Source organism: Amblyraja radiata, chromosome 7, assembly GCF_010909765.2.
Source record: "Amblyraja radiata isolate CabotCenter1 chromosome 7, sAmbRad1.1.pri, whole genome shotgun sequence".
NCBI classification, from domain to species: Eukaryota; Metazoa; Chordata; class Chondrichthyes; order Rajiformes; family Rajidae; genus Amblyraja; species Amblyraja radiata.
In genome coordinates this window covers 54,945,634-54,965,126 of record NC_045962.1, presented here as the reverse complement: position 1 = coordinate 54,965,126, position 19,493 = coordinate 54,945,634, and the positions used below count along the sequence as shown (strand labels likewise).

General features: G+C 40.9%; 1 protein-coding gene across 1 annotated transcript in view; it reads left to right on the top strand.

Moving 5' to 3' along the window:
* The window catches only part of nme9 (NME/NM23 family member 9), a 77,135-nt gene that overhangs the window by 39,318 nt on the left and 18,324 nt on the right, over positions 1-19,493 (top strand). Inside the window, exons 7-15 of the mRNA XM_033024583.1 lie at positions 430-505; positions 1,555-1,637; positions 6,154-6,246; positions 6,915-7,069; positions 9,609-9,808; positions 10,149-10,293; positions 12,101-12,208; positions 14,310-14,461; positions 17,446-17,590. Of these exons, the coding sequence (XP_032880474.1) occupies positions 430-505; positions 1,555-1,637; positions 6,154-6,246; positions 6,915-7,069; positions 9,609-9,808; positions 10,149-10,293; positions 12,101-12,208; positions 14,310-14,461; positions 17,446-17,590 (1,157 nt within the window). The remainder of the gene's footprint in view (positions 1-429; positions 506-1,554; positions 1,638-6,153; positions 6,247-6,914; positions 7,070-9,608; positions 9,809-10,148; positions 10,294-12,100; positions 12,209-14,309; positions 14,462-17,445; positions 17,591-19,493) is intronic.

Genomic DNA, 19,493 nt, shown 5'->3' with positions numbered 1-19,493 from the left:
CCTCTCATGATCTTATACACCTCTATAAGATCACCCCTCATCCTCCTGCACTCCAAGGAATAGAGTTCCAGCCTACTCAACCGTTCCCTATAGCTCACATCCTCTAGTCCTGGCAACATTCTTGTAAATCTTCTGTACCCTTTCCAGCTTTTATTAATCGCAGAGAAGCACATGGAGCCACAGAGTAATGGGACACAGGTTTGAATCATCCGTCTGCAGGGATTCCAAAACCATATACTATTGATACAAGTTCTCTGTTTATTGAGCTCTCTGTTTCGGAACGTTAGTTCTTAACATTCAGTCTATTTGGATATTATAAAATTATACACCTTAATTAAATATCCCTTCTGTCTCATCCAGTCAGAAAAATCTTTGAAGTACTTTTTAACAAGGCAAATAACTTCAGCTTTGATTTATTTTTGGGTACAGATTAAAGACGAAGGCCTAGTGGAAGAAGAGAAAGAGGAAGTGACGGTGATGCAAGATGATGAAGAGGAGAAGTTGGGTAAGCAATGAAATTTTGAGCAGAAGAATATCATCATGGTCATCCACATTTTCCCATCAATAGGGTGGAGGGGCATACATTAGTTCAGTTAGTTACAATGTCAAATGAAAATGGATAGCCTTGAAATCATCAAGTGGGAAAAAAATACTTTTCCTCGTGTTGCAGATGCTGACAACTATCACCGGGCAGAAAGCAGCTGGTCAACCATCCAGTGATATTTTTTCCTGTCTCCCTCTTTCATTTTGACTGTTTCCTCCCTTCTGGTGCAGTGTAACAGTGTAGTGACTTAATGTGCAGAACTGGACACAAATAATCAGTAACAGTATTTGCGAGAGCTATTAGCATAAAACTGTCAATATCTCAAGCAATACTGACACTTGAAGGTCAAGAAGTCACAGTTTCAATCTCTGATTTATACAGAATCAACTGATTTTAGTCAAGGCAGCGTTAGGGTAATCCTGTGTAACTTGAGATAGATAATGCGCAAATAAACAAAGTGTTGGGGGAACAGATAATGTTTCAGGTCGGAACCCTTCAAAGCTGGAGTAGTTCAGCAAGTCAGATAGAATCATTGGAAAAAATAAATAGGAGACCTTTTGGGTCGAGATCCTTCTTCAGAGGAAGACCCGAAACGTCATCTATTCCTTTTCTTTAGAGATGCTGTCTGACCCGTTGAGTTACACCAGTTTTTTGGGCCTGGCTTTGTCCCAGTCCAACATTTCTTCCAGTTTTCTCCCCCCTCCTATAATCGGTTGGAAGAAGAGTCTCGACCAGAAATATCACCTATGAAACGCTGCCTGACCTGCTGAGTTCACTCAGGTTGTGTGGATTTGCTTTAGTTTTCATAGGGTGGTTTGTACATCAGTCTTTAGGGGGCAGCAGTAAGACATATATTGAAAGATATTCCCAGCTGCTTGGAATCCTGACAAAAACTCAATCATTTGAACACTTTCGTTAGAGCGTTCTTAAATTTGTTCAATGTATCAAAGAACCATTCAATAAATGAATTTACTTGTGCATGTCACAAACCCTTTGTTTGTTTGATGCAGTTACTGCCAACAAGTCATTTACAGTGGCAATCATCAAACCTGATGCCGTGGCTCACGGGAAAGCAGATGAAATTATAATGAAGGTGAGAAACAGAACTTCAAACTATTAGTGTTATAACTTAACTGGGGACATTTACTGTCAATCAATACACAAGTTTGCAACTCATCTTTGTATTTCAATTTCACTCTGACTCCGGAACATGGAAATCCCAAGACATTGTGTAGGAAGGAACTGCAGGTACTGGTATAAACCAAGATAGACACAAAAAGCTGGAGTAACTCAGTGGGACAGGCGGCACCTCTGGAGAGAAGGAATGGGTGACGTTACGGGTCAAGACCCTTCTTCGGACTAGTTAGGGAAAAGGGAAATGAGAGATATAGACAAAGATAAAGAACAAATGAGAGATATAGACAGAGAGAGATAAAGAACAACAAGAGGTGAGAGGTGATTTGTTCTTTATCTCTACATCATCGCCTTTATCTCTTGCTTCCCTTTTCCTTAACTAGTCTGAAGAAGGGTCTCGACCTGAAATGTCACCCATTCCTTCTCTCCAGAGATGCTGCCTGTCCTGCTGAGTTACTCCAGCATTTTTTGTCAATCCCTATATATTGAACTGGTAATGATGGATTGGTGGTGAGATTGCTAAAGAAGCAAAATATATTGCAAGTTGAAGACGTGAAATAGATGCTCCAGAAATACTCCACAGGTCAGGCAGCATCTGTGGGGAAAAGAACAAAGCTCCGATTATTCAAAGCTATGTTTTTGTATCTGAAATTGTAACTCTGTTTACCCATTCACAGATGCTGACTGACCTGTTTAAGTTCATTCAATGTTTTTATTTTGTGGACAGCAAAGGTTTTCGGTTCTGTGAGTTTGGATTTCAGCTTTTAGATTGGAATGGAGAACGTGGAGTTGTTTTTCTCAGAGCAAAGAGGTTGAGAACTGATTTTGTTGAAGTCTAGAAGATCCTGTTTAATTGAAACTGTGTAAAGAAAAGGAAACTGTTCCCATTGGAAGATGGTTGAAGTACCAAGAGTTACACATTTAAAATTAAGGGCAGTAACTCACTTTCTTGTTTATCAAATATCTGACTCCATCTGCCTTAAAATATTCAAAGGGTCTCCCTCCACCTCTGAGGTAAAGAGTTCAGTCAAAAGAGAAAAATAAATCATCTCATCTGATTTTAATGGAAACCCCTTTTCAAATGATGCAAGGCCCCCTTCTGTGACATAATGATTATTTTTAAACATCATCACCTAGCACTTTATATTTAGAGCATAAAACATACAACAGTGTAACACAGGAACATACCCTTCAGTCCTCAATGTCTTTGCAGAACATAATTTCACATTAAACTCATCTCCTCATGTGATCCATACTCCTCCGTTCCATGCATATTCATGTGCCTATCTAAAAGCCTTTTAAAGGCTTTTAAAAAGGCTCTGTGTTAAAAACCTGGCCTGAGGTACTTAACATAGGTATGTTGCAAAGCCTACCTGAAGCGTCGCTGAAAATCTGTCGCGGCGGGTGTGCGCGATTTTGGCGCCGTTTAGAGGGGGGCGGGTTTAAAACGCGATTTTCTCTAGGCTGTTCAAATCGAAGATGTTCAGCCTAGTTAATTATTAACGAAAAATCGCTGAAAGACCACGTCGCAAAAGCTATTATTAGTTTTAAAGGCCTCGTATAATAGTTATAGTAGTTTAAAAATCAATCTCTAAACCCGCGACCACCAGCAACCGCAGGGTCTCATAAAGCAAATAAATGAAGGTAGGCTGTATATTTTTACATTAAAAAGGGCTTCTAAAGATCCCTTTATACAAAGTTTAATATTGCGAGTAGCTCATTTTGGGCCCATTATATCCCGCAGTATTTTTCTCGGCATTTGGGGCACAAATCTACCGCAATGTGAACGTTCTAAACCAGCGCGTTCCACAGGAACCCACTGGAAAGCTGATTTAAATGGGCATTTATTTACAGCAATTGAACACTAAATTCCTTCCATTTGGTCTATAAATTAATGTAAATGAGATTTAAAAATCATGTTTTATTGTGAATTATTTGTGAATATTATTTGGACATTTAGGCTATTTAAAAATGTTAATCATTTATTAAGAAATGGATAGATGTTTAGATCTAGTAATTGAAGTCTGAAATTAGCTACAATTAGGTAACTAACTAATTATATGCTTTAATTTCAGGTCATCCAAGTAAGATTATTTTATATTTGTTTCAGAATGCTTCAATCTATGATAACTGAAAATTTCATTCAGTTCTCTTAATTTTTAAGAAAGTTATGGGCTTTTGACTGTTCACGATCACAGCTTTTTTGTTATGTCCATAGAAAATCAATAGGGAACAAGATGCTCATTTCCCAGTATGAAAATGGCCATAACATTTTAAATACTTGAGATATGAAAGTGAATTAGGTGTCAAATTAAACTTATTTTTATGCTTTATCTGATGGGATAAATTGCAGACTTGATTTTTTAAATCTCAAAATTTTGTAACATTGCTACTTAACATGTACTTTGCAATGATATTCACCAAGGAGTCAGACACAAAGTTAGTACAATCAGTGCAGTATATAGTGCATTCAGAAAGTATTCAGACCCCTTCACTTTTTCCACATTTTGTTACACGACAGCCTTATTTTAAAATGGATTAAATTCATTTTTTTAACCATCAATCTACACACAATACCCCAGAATGAAGAAGCGAAAACAGGTGTTTAGAAATTTATGCAAAGTAATTAAAAAGAAATAACTGAAATATCGCATTTACATAAGTATTCAGACCCTTTGCTATGACACTCAAAATGGAGCTTAGTTTCATCCTGTTTCCATTGATTATCCTTGAAATGTTTCTACAACTTGATTGGAGTCCACCAGTGGTAAATTAAATTGATTGGACATGATTTGGAAAGGCACACAACTGTCTATATGAGGTCCCACAGCTGAAAGTGCAAAAACCAAGCCATGAAGTCGAAGGAATTGTCTGTAGACCTCCGAGACATGATTGTGTCGAGACACAGATCTGGGGAAGGGTATAAAACAATTTCTGCAGCATTGCAGGTCCCGAAGAGCACAGTCGCCTCCATCATTCTTAAATGGAAGAACTTTGGTACCATCAGGACTCTTCATAGAGCTGGCCGCCCGGCAAAACTGAGCAATCGGCGGAGAAGGGGCTTGGTCAGGGAGGTGATCAAGAACCCAGTGGTCACTCTGACAGAGCTCCAGAGTTCCTCTGTGGAGATGGGAGAACCTTCCAGAAGAACAACTATATCTGCAGCACTCCACCAATCAGGCCTTTATGGTAGAGTGACCAGACGGAAGCCACTCCTCAGTAAAAGGCACATGACAGCTCGCTTGGAGTTTGCCAAAAGGCATGAGAAACAAGACTCTCTGGTCTGATGAAACCAAGATTGAACTCTTCGGCCTGAATGCCAAGCGTCAAGTCTGGAGGAAACCAGGCACCGCTCATCACCTGGCCAATACCATACCTACGGTGAAGCATGGTGGTGGCAGCACCATGCTGTGGGGATGTTTTCCAGCGGCAGAAACTGGGAGACTAGTCAGGATTGAGGGAAAGATGAACGGAGCAAAGTCCAGAGCGTTCTGAACCTCAGACTGGGGCGGAGGTTCACCTTCCAACAGGACAACGACCCTAAGCACACAGCCAAGACAACGCAGGAGTGGCTTTGTGACAAGTCTGAGTGTCATTGAGTGGCCCAGCCAGAGCTCGGACTTGAACCCGATCAAACATCTCTGGAGGGACCTGAAAATAGCTGTGCATCAATGCTCTTCATCCAACCTGACTGAGCTTGAGAGTGTCTGCTCAGAGGAATGGGAGAAATTACCCAAATACAGGTGTGCCAAGCTAGTAGCGTCATACCCAAGAAGACTTGAGGCTGTAATCGCTGCCAAAAGTGCCTCAACAAAGTACTGAGTAAAGGGTCTGAATACTTATGAAAATGTGATATTTCAGTTATTTATTTTTAATAACTTTGCAAAACTTTCTAAACACCTGTTTTTGCTTTTTTTATTACAGGGTAATGGGTGTAGATTGATGATAAAAAAATGAAACTAATCCATTTTAGAATAAGGCTGTAACGTAACAAAATGTGGAAAACGTGAAGGGGTCTTAATACTTTCTAAATGCACTGTATATACCAATATGTCAGTATTTTGAGATCAAGAAGGAGATGGTGTTGGGTGTATTATGACAGATAAGGCCTCGGGGCCTAATGGTATCTATCCCAGGTTATTGAGAGAGGCAAGAAAAGGAAATGTACAGCCCTTAATTTAGGATTTACCCACATCCAAAAAGGAATGGACTAATTAGGGGCAGTTAGCATAGGCTAGATCATGCCTTATGAAGATTGTGTTTTTTGAGGTGGCAAAGGTAATTGATGAGGGTATGGAAGTGGATGTTATCTTCATGGACTTTTGTGAGGCATTTGACAAAAGTCCATGAAGACAATGTGGACGTCATAATGTGGTCGGTCTTAGAAATACGCAAGTACATAATGCACTAATGGTTCCTGTGGTTTTGTTAATTAAAAACACTAAGTTCCTGCTTATGATTTTGGGTATCCTTAGGTCCAGGAAGTAGGTTTTGAAATTATCTGTCATGAGGAGCGGACATTAACAGAAGAGGAAGCACGTGACCTCTACCAACACACGTCGGAGGAGGTGGGTGTGAAGAGCATTGGGTATTTGAATGCTGTTCAATGGGAGAAAAGGTGGACATCAAACACCCGCAACCCAGCCCTTGCCCCACATGCCTTGATTTCTTGATTCCCAAAGCCCATCAATTTTTGTCTTACATAAACTCAGTGACTAAGTCTCCACATTGTTCATAGGTGGAGATTTGTAATAATTGACATGAATCTTGGTGTGGAAATTTCTCATCTCTCTCTGATCCCTGGTTTGAGATGTGCCACTCAGCAGAATTATTACCCCTGTACCAAGCCTGTTAAGCCCTTTTATCACATGCCTAACATCCTACCGAATTTCCGAAAACTGAAGTCCTAAACTCCAGGACATCTGCAATCTGACCTAACTCCCCTCGATTTTGCTACCAGGTTGAGGGCCGAGGATAGTTGTCCTTTCCCTATAAGGATACGGATAGTGTGTCTCCGTGTGACTTAAAGCAGAAAATGAATGATAGAGGTGTGGCTGAGACGCAGTAAAGGAAACCTGGGCATTCGTCACCAACTCCGTGCCTTCACACCTGACTATCAGTGAAAGCCCAAAGGAAAGAAGAAAGAATGTTTCGTACCATAAAGCATTATAGAAAAAATGTAATACTTCTGAGCATGTGTACTGATTTAACATCATTGTTTTTCTTGACATCTTAGCCTCATTTTGAAGAGCTAATTCACTTCATGTCAAGTGGGCCCTGCCGGGTTCTGATCATATCGAAACCTGAAGGAACAGACGATGTCATTCCACAGTGGAGAGAATTTATTGGCCCAACTGATGTAGAAATTGCAAGGCAGGAGAAACCTGAAAGGTACTGGAGAACGTTGCAAACAGTGCTGTAATATGCTATGGTTTGATCCAGGAGGCACAGAGGTACTTGAATTAATCAAGCCAACTTTTGAAGCACTGTATACATTCCTTTGAAGTAAATGTCGTAGACATGACTAGCATTTATTGCCCATCCCTATGTACCCTTGAAAGTATGATAGTGCCCCGTCTTCCTGATCAGCTACAACCTGTATGATGAGAGTCACAGTGTTGTTAGCTGGGGAGAGTAGGATTCAGACCCAGCAACGATGATGTATCATTGACACTTGTTTAAATCAGGACAGTTAGAGGTTATGTTCCCAGCTATTTTCCCTCTTGGTGGCATCTGCTGTACGTTTGGGAGATGTGTTGTAGAAAGCTGAGTGAGTTGCTGCAATGCATCTTGTGGTGGTGAACAGTTCAGCTATAGAACATCAGCAGGATAGGAAAATATATAGAATTGTACAGCGTAGGGTTGGCTAAGGGTGGAGCTATGCCCTGGATGGTGTCGACTTATTCAGTTTTGTTGAAAGTGGACTTATCCAGCAAAGAAGAGCAGATGTATAAAAAAGAAAAAGGAGCAATTTATAATATTTTGTCTCTGACGTGCCGATCAATATCATCACTAATCTTTTACCTGGGCCTAATTTTTCCACCCTGAATCCATATATCTAATTCTTTTGAAGTCTAATCATATAGCACTCTGCCTTGAATATACTCAGTGACTGAGCTTCCACAATCATCTTAGATAGAGAATTGCAATGATTCACCGTACTCTTGGTGCAGATATTCCTCTTCTCTGTCCTGAGGCTGATACCTTATTCTGAGACAGTGACTGCTGGTTTAGGCACACCAGCCAAGGGAAGTGTCAACACTATCTCTACCCTGTCATGCCCCTTGAACATTTGGTATGTTTGAATGAGATCTCATCTCATTCAAACATAGAGGCAGGAAACATGTTCCCGATGTTGGAGGAGTCCAGAACCAGGGACCCCAGTTTAAGAAAAAGGGTAAGTCATTTAGAACGGAGATGAGGAAAAACCTTTTCACACAGAGAGTTGTGAATCTGTGGAATTCTCTGCCTCAGAAGGCAGTGGAGGCCAATTCTCTGGTTGCTGTCAAGAGATAGTTAGATAGAGCTTTTAAAGATAGCGGAGTCAAGGGATATGGGAAGAAGGCAGGAACGGGGTACTGATTGTGGATGATCCGCCATGACCACAGTGAATGGTGGTGCTGGCACGAAGGGCCGAATGGCCTACTCCTGCACCTATTATTTATTGTCTATCTCATTTTCTAAATTCTAGAGGATTGCTCAATCACTCCTCACCATCCCAGCTCACCAATCAATCAGCTGAATCTTTATTATTATCCCTCTATCACGAGAATACCCTTCTTTGGGTAAACAAACCATACACAATATTCCAGGGCTATGTATATCCGCAATCTCGTAAGAGCTTTATATAGCGGGACCAAAAGGTTTCTACTCTTGTACTCCATCCTTTTGGAACAAAGGCCAACACATCATTTTCCTTCTCCACTGTGAGTGTGTTGAGCCTTGTCGTGAGTGGAAAGATGTCATGCAGCCTGGAGGTGATTTACTCACCACAGAATATCTGACCTGTGACCTTTTGTGGTAGCCACTGTATATATGTTACTAGTCCAATTATGGTTCTGCTTAATTGTGCTTCCAGGATAGTAATGGTGAGAGATTCAACAATGGTTATACTGTTGAACACCAAGGAGAGGTGGTTAGCTTGTGAGAGAATGATCTACAGCAAATCTGATGTACAATCACCTTGTTAAGCTGCTCAATTATTCAATACAGATAGATGTGCAATAGGGAGAGAAATGTTTTAAAAGAGAACAACGTGCTTACGTATAAAGAAAATATATTCAAGGCAAGAGACGATAACATATGAAACAAGCTTTAAATATGCCAACTTATTTGCTTTAAGTAACAATGAAGTTACAGGGAGCTTGCCTGGCCTGCTGGTACACACAGTTGCTGGGGAAACTCAGCGGGTGCAGCAGCATCTATGGAGCGAAGGAAATAGGCGACGTTTCGGGCCGAAACCCTTCTTCAGACTGATGGGGGGTGGGGAAAGAAAGAAGGAAAAGGGGAGGAGGAGGAGGAGCCCGAGGGCGGGCGGATGGGAGGGTGGGAGGAGACAGCTAGAGAGTTAAGGAAGGGGAGGAGACAGCACGGGCTAGCCAAATTGGGAGAATTCAATGTTAATGCCATAAGGACGCAAGGACCCCAGACGGAATATGAGGTGCTGTTCCTCCAATTTCCGCTGTTGCTCACTCTGGTAATGGAGGAGACCCAGGACAGAGAGGTCGGATTGGGAATGGGAGGGGGAGTTGAAGTGCTGAGCCACCGGGAGGTCAGGTAGGTTATTGCGGACTGAGCGGAGGTGTTCGGCGAAACGATCGCCCAACCTACGCTTGGTCTCACCGATGTAAATCAGCTGACATCTAGAGCAGCTTCCCCCTTGCCTGGCCTGCTGACTGCTTTCTAATTCTTCATGGGTTTTTCTCCAAAGCCTCCGTGCTCTCTATGGTACTGAGAAGCTGTTCAATGCAGTTCATGGATGTGATGACAAGGAGCAGGCTTCCAGGGAACTTGGCTTCTTCTTCCCGAACTTTGGGGCAAGCTCTGAAGCCCAGAATCTTGCTGAGCCTGACCAACGTGTGGAGAAGACCCTGGCTCTGATCAGGCCGGATATCTTAAAGGAGAGGAAGGGTGAGATCGATTTGCTTAATACTGCACCACAGGCCCTCTGAATATGGCCGTATGCACAATGATGACCCTGATGAGCGAGAGACTAGAACACATAATTTAAAAATGTGAAATATTTCCAGAGGATTTCAATTACTTGTTCCAGTCAATTATGGTAAAAAAACTATGGTTTGCCCACATGACTTTGAATTTTAATATTATGCTCAGCCTTGCCATTAATAAACTTTAAATTAAACCCCATTAGACTTTAAGGTATTTTTAATGCATGACGTCCAACTATTTCATCATTCCAAATTCTCTGCATCAACTTATCTAATGTAAATTCTTTACTCCTGATGTGCAGATTCCATCCTGCAGAAGATTAGTGAGGCTGGCTTAGTGGTGGCCTTGCAGAAGGAGATCTTATTGACGGAACAACAAGTTTATGAATTTTACAGAGAGCACACAGAGGAAGATTATTTCCCAGCACTCCTTCAGAACATGACCAGGTACCACTTCTCACATGTTTCTTTTTAGCATTTGAGTAGATTTAGAGGCTGCAGATATTGCAGAATGCCTACATAATCTCACATGGATGCTGTGTATTATTGGTCACCTTTATGCATATGATTGGTATCGCAATTGATTTGGAATAAATACCCTGGTAGTTAATTATCTAAAATTCAGATCTATTTTTTCTGTCCTCAAGGTGGGATAGAAAGGTTGAAGTTGCAGTGATACAGAGCATGAATGCCACAGGTGATTGGAAGCTCACAGTTAAAACAAACAGATTGAATGTTTAGTCATAGAAGTGTTCTGCAATGTGGTCACACAAGTTAATAAATTCATACATTCATAAGTTATATGAGCAGAATTAGACCATCTAGCCCATCAAGTGTACTCCACCATTCAATCATGGCTGATCTATCTTTCCCTCTCAACCCCATTCTCCTGCCTTCTCCCTATAACTCCTGACACCCGTACTAATCAAGAATCTTTCAATCTGTGCCTTAAAATCTCCTTGATGTGGAGGCGATCACATTGGAACCATTTCCAGTATTCCTTCCAAATTCCCTTGGTAACTTCAGATGACCATTCTGCATTTTGTTTTTGTTGTGCGCTATCCTGTCAGCAGAAAGACAAAATATGATTACAATCAATGTATTTACGGTGTATAGGTACATGGGGGTATAACGTTTAGTGCAAGGTAAAGCCAGCAAAATCCGATCAAGGATAGTCTGAGGGTCAACAAAGAGGTAGATAGCAAAGGACAAAGGACATTTATTGTCACATACACAAATTGGTTTAGTGAAATTTGAGTTGCCATTGCAGCACACAAATAAGATAAACACAACATTATAGAATTTAACATTAAACATAAAAAACATCCCCCCCACAGCGGGATCAACATTTCCCACTGTGAGGGAAGGCAGAAAAGTTCAGTCCACTCCTCTATGTTCACCCGTGGTCGGGGCCTATTTGAGGCCTCCGCAGTTGCCGCTACGGCGGCCCGATGTTTCAGGCCCTCTCCCCGGAATTATGGAAGTCCGGCATCGGAAGAAAGCTCTCAGCGGCTTGGCTTAGACATTGAAACACATTTACCAGATTGAAATGTAGGGAGTCTGGAATATTTCAATGAAATTGTCTGCAAGCAATGAACCTTTAGCAACACTTTTTTTTTGGTGTCATGCTTTTTATTCATCCTTTGATACTAGAAATACTTTGAGATCTGAACAAACCATAATTACCCAGAAAAAGCTTGTCGAGAGAATCTGAGACAATCCTTCTTTGTCAGGGCAGCCTTGCTGTTAAACATTGCGCAATAGGTGTTCATGCCCACCAAAAGTTTGTGTTCGATAATGGGTGCAAGCCTTCAGTAAGAAAATAAGTGACTTCAGTTTGAGATCAACTGGCTATATTTGCAGAAAATAAAATGCCTTTGACTAAATTGGTGGGTGGAGGAGCAGTGACCACTTCACTTAAAAATATGGATCAGGGGAAAGCAATACCAAACTGTCTTGCAAGTGCAGGCAGCCAGCTCTTTCTGATCTTTGGGAGTGGCAGAGGGTGGTAGTTTTGCTCAGCAGAACATAACTCAACATCACCTGCAATGTTTTATTTTGATGAGAGGAATTATTTTCCCTTGAAACAAAGATGGGAAATACCAGAAGACAATAGATGGAGGGCTTCAATCTTCACAGCCAAATTTTGTTTTAGATTGAAGCTCCTTTGATTAATCAACTATCTATCTTTTGTACATTTTTCACCCACTAACCTATTGGTCCAGCATTATCATTATCCTGTGCTTCCTTGTAGCGGCCCTGTACTTGCACTGGCCCTTGCCAGCAAAGATGCGGTTGTACATTGGAGGGATCTGCTAGGACCTAAGGATGTGAGTCAAGCAAAAGAGGAAGCCCCTGAAAGGTATAGAATTTAAAATATCTGCAAGATCTTTTTTGCACTGACCAAGAATGGTTTTATTTTAAGAAAATATGATAACGTGCTCCTTTACTTTATTAATAAAATGAACTGACTGTTCCTCAGATGCCTCAGTGGCTCCTGATAAGGCATGGCCAGAGTGCTTTAAAAGGTTTGAGCATGAACTGCTTGAGTTAGTCAAGGCAATGATAATAAATGATATAAAGATGCAGAAATTATTTTTGTGCTGCTAGACTTCTGATCACTGGTTAGTGACTCTTGCTCTTATTTGCATTAGGAGAATGCTGGATGAGGATAGACCAAGGGCGGCACAGTGGCATAGCCGATAGAGCTGCTGTCTCACAGAGCCAAAGACATGAGTTTGATTCTGATCTCGGGTGCTGTTCTGTGTGGAGTTTGCATGTTTACCTTGTAACTGTGAAGGTTTCCTCTGGGCGTTCCAGTTTCCTCCCACATCCCAGAGCTATGCGGGGTTGTCAGTGAATTGGCTTCAATAGAATTGTTCCTAATATGCAGGGAGTGGATGAGAAAATGGGATAACGTAGAACTAGTGTGAATGGTGTGTGATGGTCGGCGTGGAATCAGTGGGCCGAAGGGCCTGTTTTCATGCAGTATCACTAAACTAAACTAGTTAAGTACAGACATTAATTATGAAGTGTACTTCCGACAGCCGTTATCTAGGCAAATGCAGAAATAAAGGTCATTTGACAAAATGCAGTGGGGCTCCATGTATTCATGCAATTACCTCAGCTGATAACTACCATCTGGAGAGAAAAATAATTGGTCAGAAAATCTCATAAGATGAATGTTTTGGATGAAATAAATTATTGGTTTGTGCCAAAGGCATATTTCTTTATTACCATTTGAAAAGATATCACTTTCGATTAATATAATTAAGCATTTCATCATTTCTCCTGCAATGTCAGGAAAGCAAAAGGGTAAAACACAACAATGTCATCAGTCATTGTGTCCGTTTGCTAATGAGGGGAAATGGTGCCAGTGTGAGTATGAACTGGATTTACTGCATTGTTGAGCGAGAATCACCACTGGATGTGGCATTGAACGCATCCTTAACTATGGCAGTGACAACTTGAACGGTTCACCGATACCGGTAGAAATTTGAAGGGGACGAATAGTTGATCCGGGGAAGGCAGGACCAAGCCTAGCAACTGGAACCTACCTCACTCCAAATGAGGCATAACCTTCTCTCAAATCATGATGAGTCTCTGTAACTCTCTTCCTCAAAGGGTGGTAGAGGCACTTTGAATTTTTTTTTTTAAGTCAGCGGTTGAGAGATAATTAATGAGCAAGGGAGTACATTTGTCTTGGAAGATGACATAAAATCTATCTGCAAGGACGGAATCTAGATTCATAATCATAGAGTCACATATTACACAGACAAGCCCTTCGGCCCACCCTGTCCATGCTGACTGAAATGCTCATCTAAGCTAGTCCCCTTTGACCGGGTTTGACCATATCCCTTTACTATCCTTGTGCCTATCCAAATGTGTTTTAAATGTTTTTATTGTACCTGCCTTAACTACTTCCTTTGGCAGCTCATTCCATACACATACCACCCTGAAAACGTTGCCCCTCAGTTTCTATTAAATCTCTCCACTCTCAAATTAAACCTAAGGTCTCTAATTCATGATTTCCTCAGCCAGGGGAAAGTGTCTGTGCATTCAAGAGTGCAATGTGCTTCGGGGACCAGGTCTTCAGCCACAGAAAAGAGGTGGCTGAGAACGATCCTGGTGGTGTATTTCACTGTGGCAGACAGCATGAAGACCCCTCTGTGGGAATCCCTCATACCATTCCTTAATTGCTGTGCCTTTCTAGATAAACCTGATCTGTACTGGAGCTATGAGTGCTGCATGTATTAGTATCAGTAGGGATTCACTTTGCATCTTCAAGATAGCCTTGCAAACATTTCATGCAACCTGTTTTTGAGGCGGCTTAGTTGTGCGCATCTAATGTAATCACTTTAAAATCTTCAACGAGTTTCATTTTTTTCTAATAAACTGTGAATTTTCTGCAGGTGAAAATTGTACTTTACTATTTGATGTCTTGACTTATTTCCTTTCTGCAGTCTACGAGCACAATTTGCAGTGGAATCAGTTCCAATCAACCAGCTGCATGGTAGCAGCACACTGCAGGATGCAGAAAGGGAGCTGAAGTTCTTCTTCCAAATGGAACACACTCTGGCTGTCATCAAGCCTGATGTGATGGAGAATCACAGAGGTCTGTAGAGACATCAGTAATAGTCCGTGGGCCAGAGGGTCCTACCGTGCACCCCCCCCCCCCCCCCCCCCCCTCCACCCCCCCTATGATCCTACTTTTTGGGTGTCATTTTGTTCATTGGTATCTCTTATGTCGGAAAATTATGTTCCCAAGAAAAAAACTTATTTGGACTATGTTTTTCAACCCCTTATTTCAAGCTCTGTCAAAATTGTGTTTTTTCACACTTTTCCCCTCTTTCTTGTGGCCCTGTAAAAATCATCCTATGTCAACCGGAAAGCAAATGCAGATTTCCCTGTGCAGCACTGGTAACGTGATGATGGGGATGAAGTATTCAAACAATGTACAAGAAAAGATCTGGCATGGATGCTTTCCCAGAAAGCGAGTAGTGAGAAAGGTCAAGAGCTTCCAGTTTGGGCTGGATTTGTCTCAGCAACAGGTGAGGTGCCTTCAAATGTGACCACAATTGACTCCTATCCTGTGATCAATCATCCCATCACGGAATTTAGTACAATTCAAGAGCGTTAACGAGCTTCTGAAGAAGCAAGTCATGAGGTTGGCCAAGAATATGTCATTACAACATTCGACTTGGGTGTCTGCATGAAGGCATATCCTCTCGTGTGGAGTCATCCTGCAAAGTACAAGAAACACATTGTGTTGATTGGCACATTTCATGTCATTTGTGCATACTTCAAAATGCTTGGAAAGAAAATGGAAGGATCCGGGCTTCAGGATGTCCTCATGGAATCGGGACTCGTGTCTACTGGTTCCATGAAAGGTGTCATGACAGGAAAGAACTACGACAGAAGTCTGCACTGCCACAAGACGATGGTGGAATGCTTGGAGAGGCTCCTTCTTGATGAATTCCTGCCTATGGCTGGAAAAGATGCAGTGCTGTCCGGTATACCAGAGGAATCAAAGGGCATCTTTCAAGAGCTAATCCGATCGCCAACAAAGCAGGCACTTGCTGAAGTCATGGCCAATGCAGATCTCAACACATTGATGGAGTCGTATGAGAGCTTCAAAGCTGATGTTCGAAAAGGATCTCTCGGGAAGACTGCACAATTTTGGTTGTCGTACATGGATTCTGTGTGGATTGCTCTCTCATTGATTAGGTCTGTGAAAGAGAACAACTTTCCATTGTACTTGCACTGTCTGTTTCTTATGCCTGATCTCTTCTTCACCTTTGGTGGTCCCAATTACTCCCGCTATCTGACCTACCTTGCTGTGTTCTTGGCAAACATCGAAGAATCACATCCTGATGCCCTGGCTTTCCTCGAAAGAGGTGCCATCAGTGTCGCTAGGTCGTCCATACCAGGAAACCGATGTGCTGTTGACAAAACGATTGAGGAGACGATCATGAAGCATGGCAAATCTTGAGGTGATGGTAGTGGTGTTGGGCTCTCTGGCATCTTGGAGAAACACAGTGCTTATCAGAGATGGGTTTAAACTTCAACAGAAAGGCCACACTTTCTCTCTGCAACTCTCAGCCTTGCAGACATGACTTCTGGTACCAATCGCGGAAGCAAACATAGAGATCAACAGCCAACTGAGCTAAGAAAAAGCGAGGCATGTGTAAAGAAAGCCATTGATGCTGCAAAGAGCTTCCTGAATCCTTTTGACGTAGATGACAAGACTGGGTTGTATGTATTCTCTTCTGGTACACGTGTTCCGGCTGAAGTTGAGAAAGATGTCATAAAGGTGCTTACCACAGGGAAAGAACAGAAAGAGAAGTGCATCAGGGAGCAACTTGAGAAAAAGACAGCATTCTCCGAACCCATCAAGAACCTGTAGCTTAAAACCATGGCAGAATCAAAGAAAAGAGTGCAGCTGAAAACATCTGAACAAAAGGTTATAGAGTACAAGCGACAAAGAGATATTGCTTTTCAACTGATGGTCAAAGCACAAAGTTCTGGCAGTCAACTAAATCTACGGGAGATGATGAAATACTCTCTGACCCCCTGTACCCTACTCCATTGGTACATCAGACAACTTATTTGCAAAGAGTGAGAAATCCACGGGCCTACACTACCTATTGAAAGATGTAGACAACTCACAAACTCCTGCCAGTAACAAGACATTTATAGTGGAAGATGGCAATGCTGCATTCTACTCTCAAGGAGATTCCTGCAAACTTCAAAGAGATTGGCATCAAAATCTTCAATGCATTTTCATCTAATGATGTAGTCTTCAGTACCGATATGTACAAACCAGATTCAGTGAAGTCAAGTGAACTGACACGGCGTGTGTGTGCAGAGAAGAGAATAATCAAAGGAGGAAAGACCAAAAAAACAAGAGATTGGAAGCAGTTCTTGACCAATGATGAGAACAAGAAACAGCTCATTGAACTTCTTCTTGATATGTCGAGTGAGCATGACGTGGCAAAGAGGCTACATGGAAGGAAGGTGATCTTCATTAAGGAAGGAGAGGCCACACTTCTTACTTCTCAGAATGGGAAAGAGACACTGCAGTCTGAGATTCAATCCCTGAAGTCAAACCAAGTAGAAACAGACTCGCGAGTCATCATATATTGCAACTGGCTTTCTTTACACATGCCTCATATATGACCAAATTGCATTTTCTCATCATTCTGGTTTCTTATACCACAGCAACATTCACTGCACCTATGTGGTACTTATCCTCTCACTAGTTATTCTTGTATCCTGTCAGATTAAAGTGCGTAAGAAGGAACTGTAGATGCTGGTTTACACTGAAGATAGATACCAAAATGCTGGAGTAACTCAACGAGTCAGGCAGCATCTCTGGAGAAAAGGAATAGGTGATGTTTCGAGTTGAGACCCTTCTTCAGACTGGTTGATGAAGAAGGGTCTGATGAAGGGTCTCGACCCAAAACATCACCTATTCTTTTTCTCCAGGGATGCTGCCTGACTCGCTGAGGTACTCCAACAGTTTGTGTCTATCTTCAGATTACAGTGCGCATTGCTTCTGCCTAACTATTCATGTGCATTAACTTTCAACCTCGGCAGATGAGATTATACAAAAGATTGAAGAAGGAGGCTTCGTTATTTCGCAGATGGATGAAAAGTTCCTGAGCAGAGAAATGGCTGAAGAGTTCTACAAAGAACACAAGGGCAAACCATTCTTTGACAAGCTGATTGATTATATGATTGAGTAGGTTTGAACCTGTTTATTTTGGATTCTATCTCGATTTAATGGAGGTGTTCAGAACTCTGAAGTGTTTTGATAGGATAAATTAAGGAAGCCTGTTTCAACTGGCATGAGTACAGAGATTTAAGAATGTTAACACTGCCTGAAGGACAAATCAATAGTAGCTCACAAAATGGTATTCATTTTACTAGAAAAGTGAAAACTTTGGAGCTGGCTGGAGAGGAAAGGGCATGCTCGGTTGAATGCCTTCATTCCGTGCTATGTGATACTATGATTCTATTCTAGAATAGATATACTGGCTGCAGAAGCCAAGTCTGGTTAAATTTATATTTCATTTTGTCTTCAAAACCCTACCCAACTAATGAATCCCATTGGATTGTAAATATAGAATCTTATGTTTCGCTAAGAAAATCATTTTTGGTTTTGGCTTTTGCTGGCAGTAAACAGGCAAGTCATCCAAAGGAAATTAATTTGGAGCCAAATTGTAAATATGTTTATATTATTTGATCATGTCAGAGAAGGTGGTTTATATCGTCAAAAATAAAACCAAGGAGAAAATAATGTTTAACCAAATCATATGTTTATACTACCTATCCTTTTGATCATGTCTCCATTATTTATTTTGTGAGCCAAATTGTAAATATGGCTGACAAAATAAATAATGGAGACATGATCAAAAGGATAGGTAGTATAAAAATATGATTTGGTTAAACATTTATTTTCTCCTTGGTTTTATTTTTGACGATATAAACCACCTTCTCTGACATGATCAAATAATATAAATAACAGCAAGAAGGTGGCTATTCAGTCAGTGTGTTAGCACTGGCTCTCTTCCCTTTTGGCCGTCCTGCCTCCAAATCTTTTTTACCTCCATCACTTTTCCAGGGAGGATGGAGAGCATTAGGATATTCTCTTTTTACTACTCAAAGGATGGTAAACATCAGAAACAAACTGATAGCCAGAGTTCATAGACAGAAAGATGTGACTAGATGTAACGACAAGTATCATTTGACAAAAGAAGCGAATGATAGCTGGTCTTTTTAATTTAGGAATTATGGAATTATTTCACGCAGTCTATTTTTGAATAAATGTTTAAAAATACTAATCAGAATTGATTGTGGTCTAGGGTTACTTGGCAGGTCAATGTACAAGAGTGTAGTAGTTAAATTACTTAGCAATGTTACAACATTTTGAGATATAAAAAATCAAGTCTGTAATTTATCCCATCAGATAAACCATAAAAAGAAGTTTAATTTGACACCTAATTCACTTTCATATCTTCAGTATTAAAAAAGTTATGGCCATTTTCATACTCTGAAATTAGCATCTTGTTCCCTATTGCTTTTCCATTGACTTAACACAAAAGCTGTGACCGAGGACAGTCAAAAGCCCATAACTTTCTTAAAAATTAAGAGAACTGAATGAAATTTTCAGTTATTATAGATTGAAGCATTCTGAAACATCTTACTTGGATGACCTGAAATTAAAGCATATAATTAGTTAGTTACCTAATTGTAGCTAATTACAAAATTGACCGTTGTGACGGAAATAGTAATAAACATCCAGACTGCCTTGAAAATTCAAAAATGTGATATTCTCAAGATCAGAACTTTAATATTATTAAAGCTGCTGTAAGTCCGTAACAGATAGGTAAATAAATTACAATTTCTAGCAATAGACCGTCTTAATGGAGAAGAACAGTTGCTAGCTGGTACATTGGCATATCGTAATCAGTAGCATCATCATACTCCTCAGATTGTAACCAATAAGCAACTCTGTACACCTTGTTTTTCCTCAACTTTTCAATTATGGCATTGTAAACTACAAGTTTTTGCTCTTCAAACCACACATGACATGCCTTTCTGCCCACTACTTTCCCATTAAGAATGTCCTGTAGATCATCACA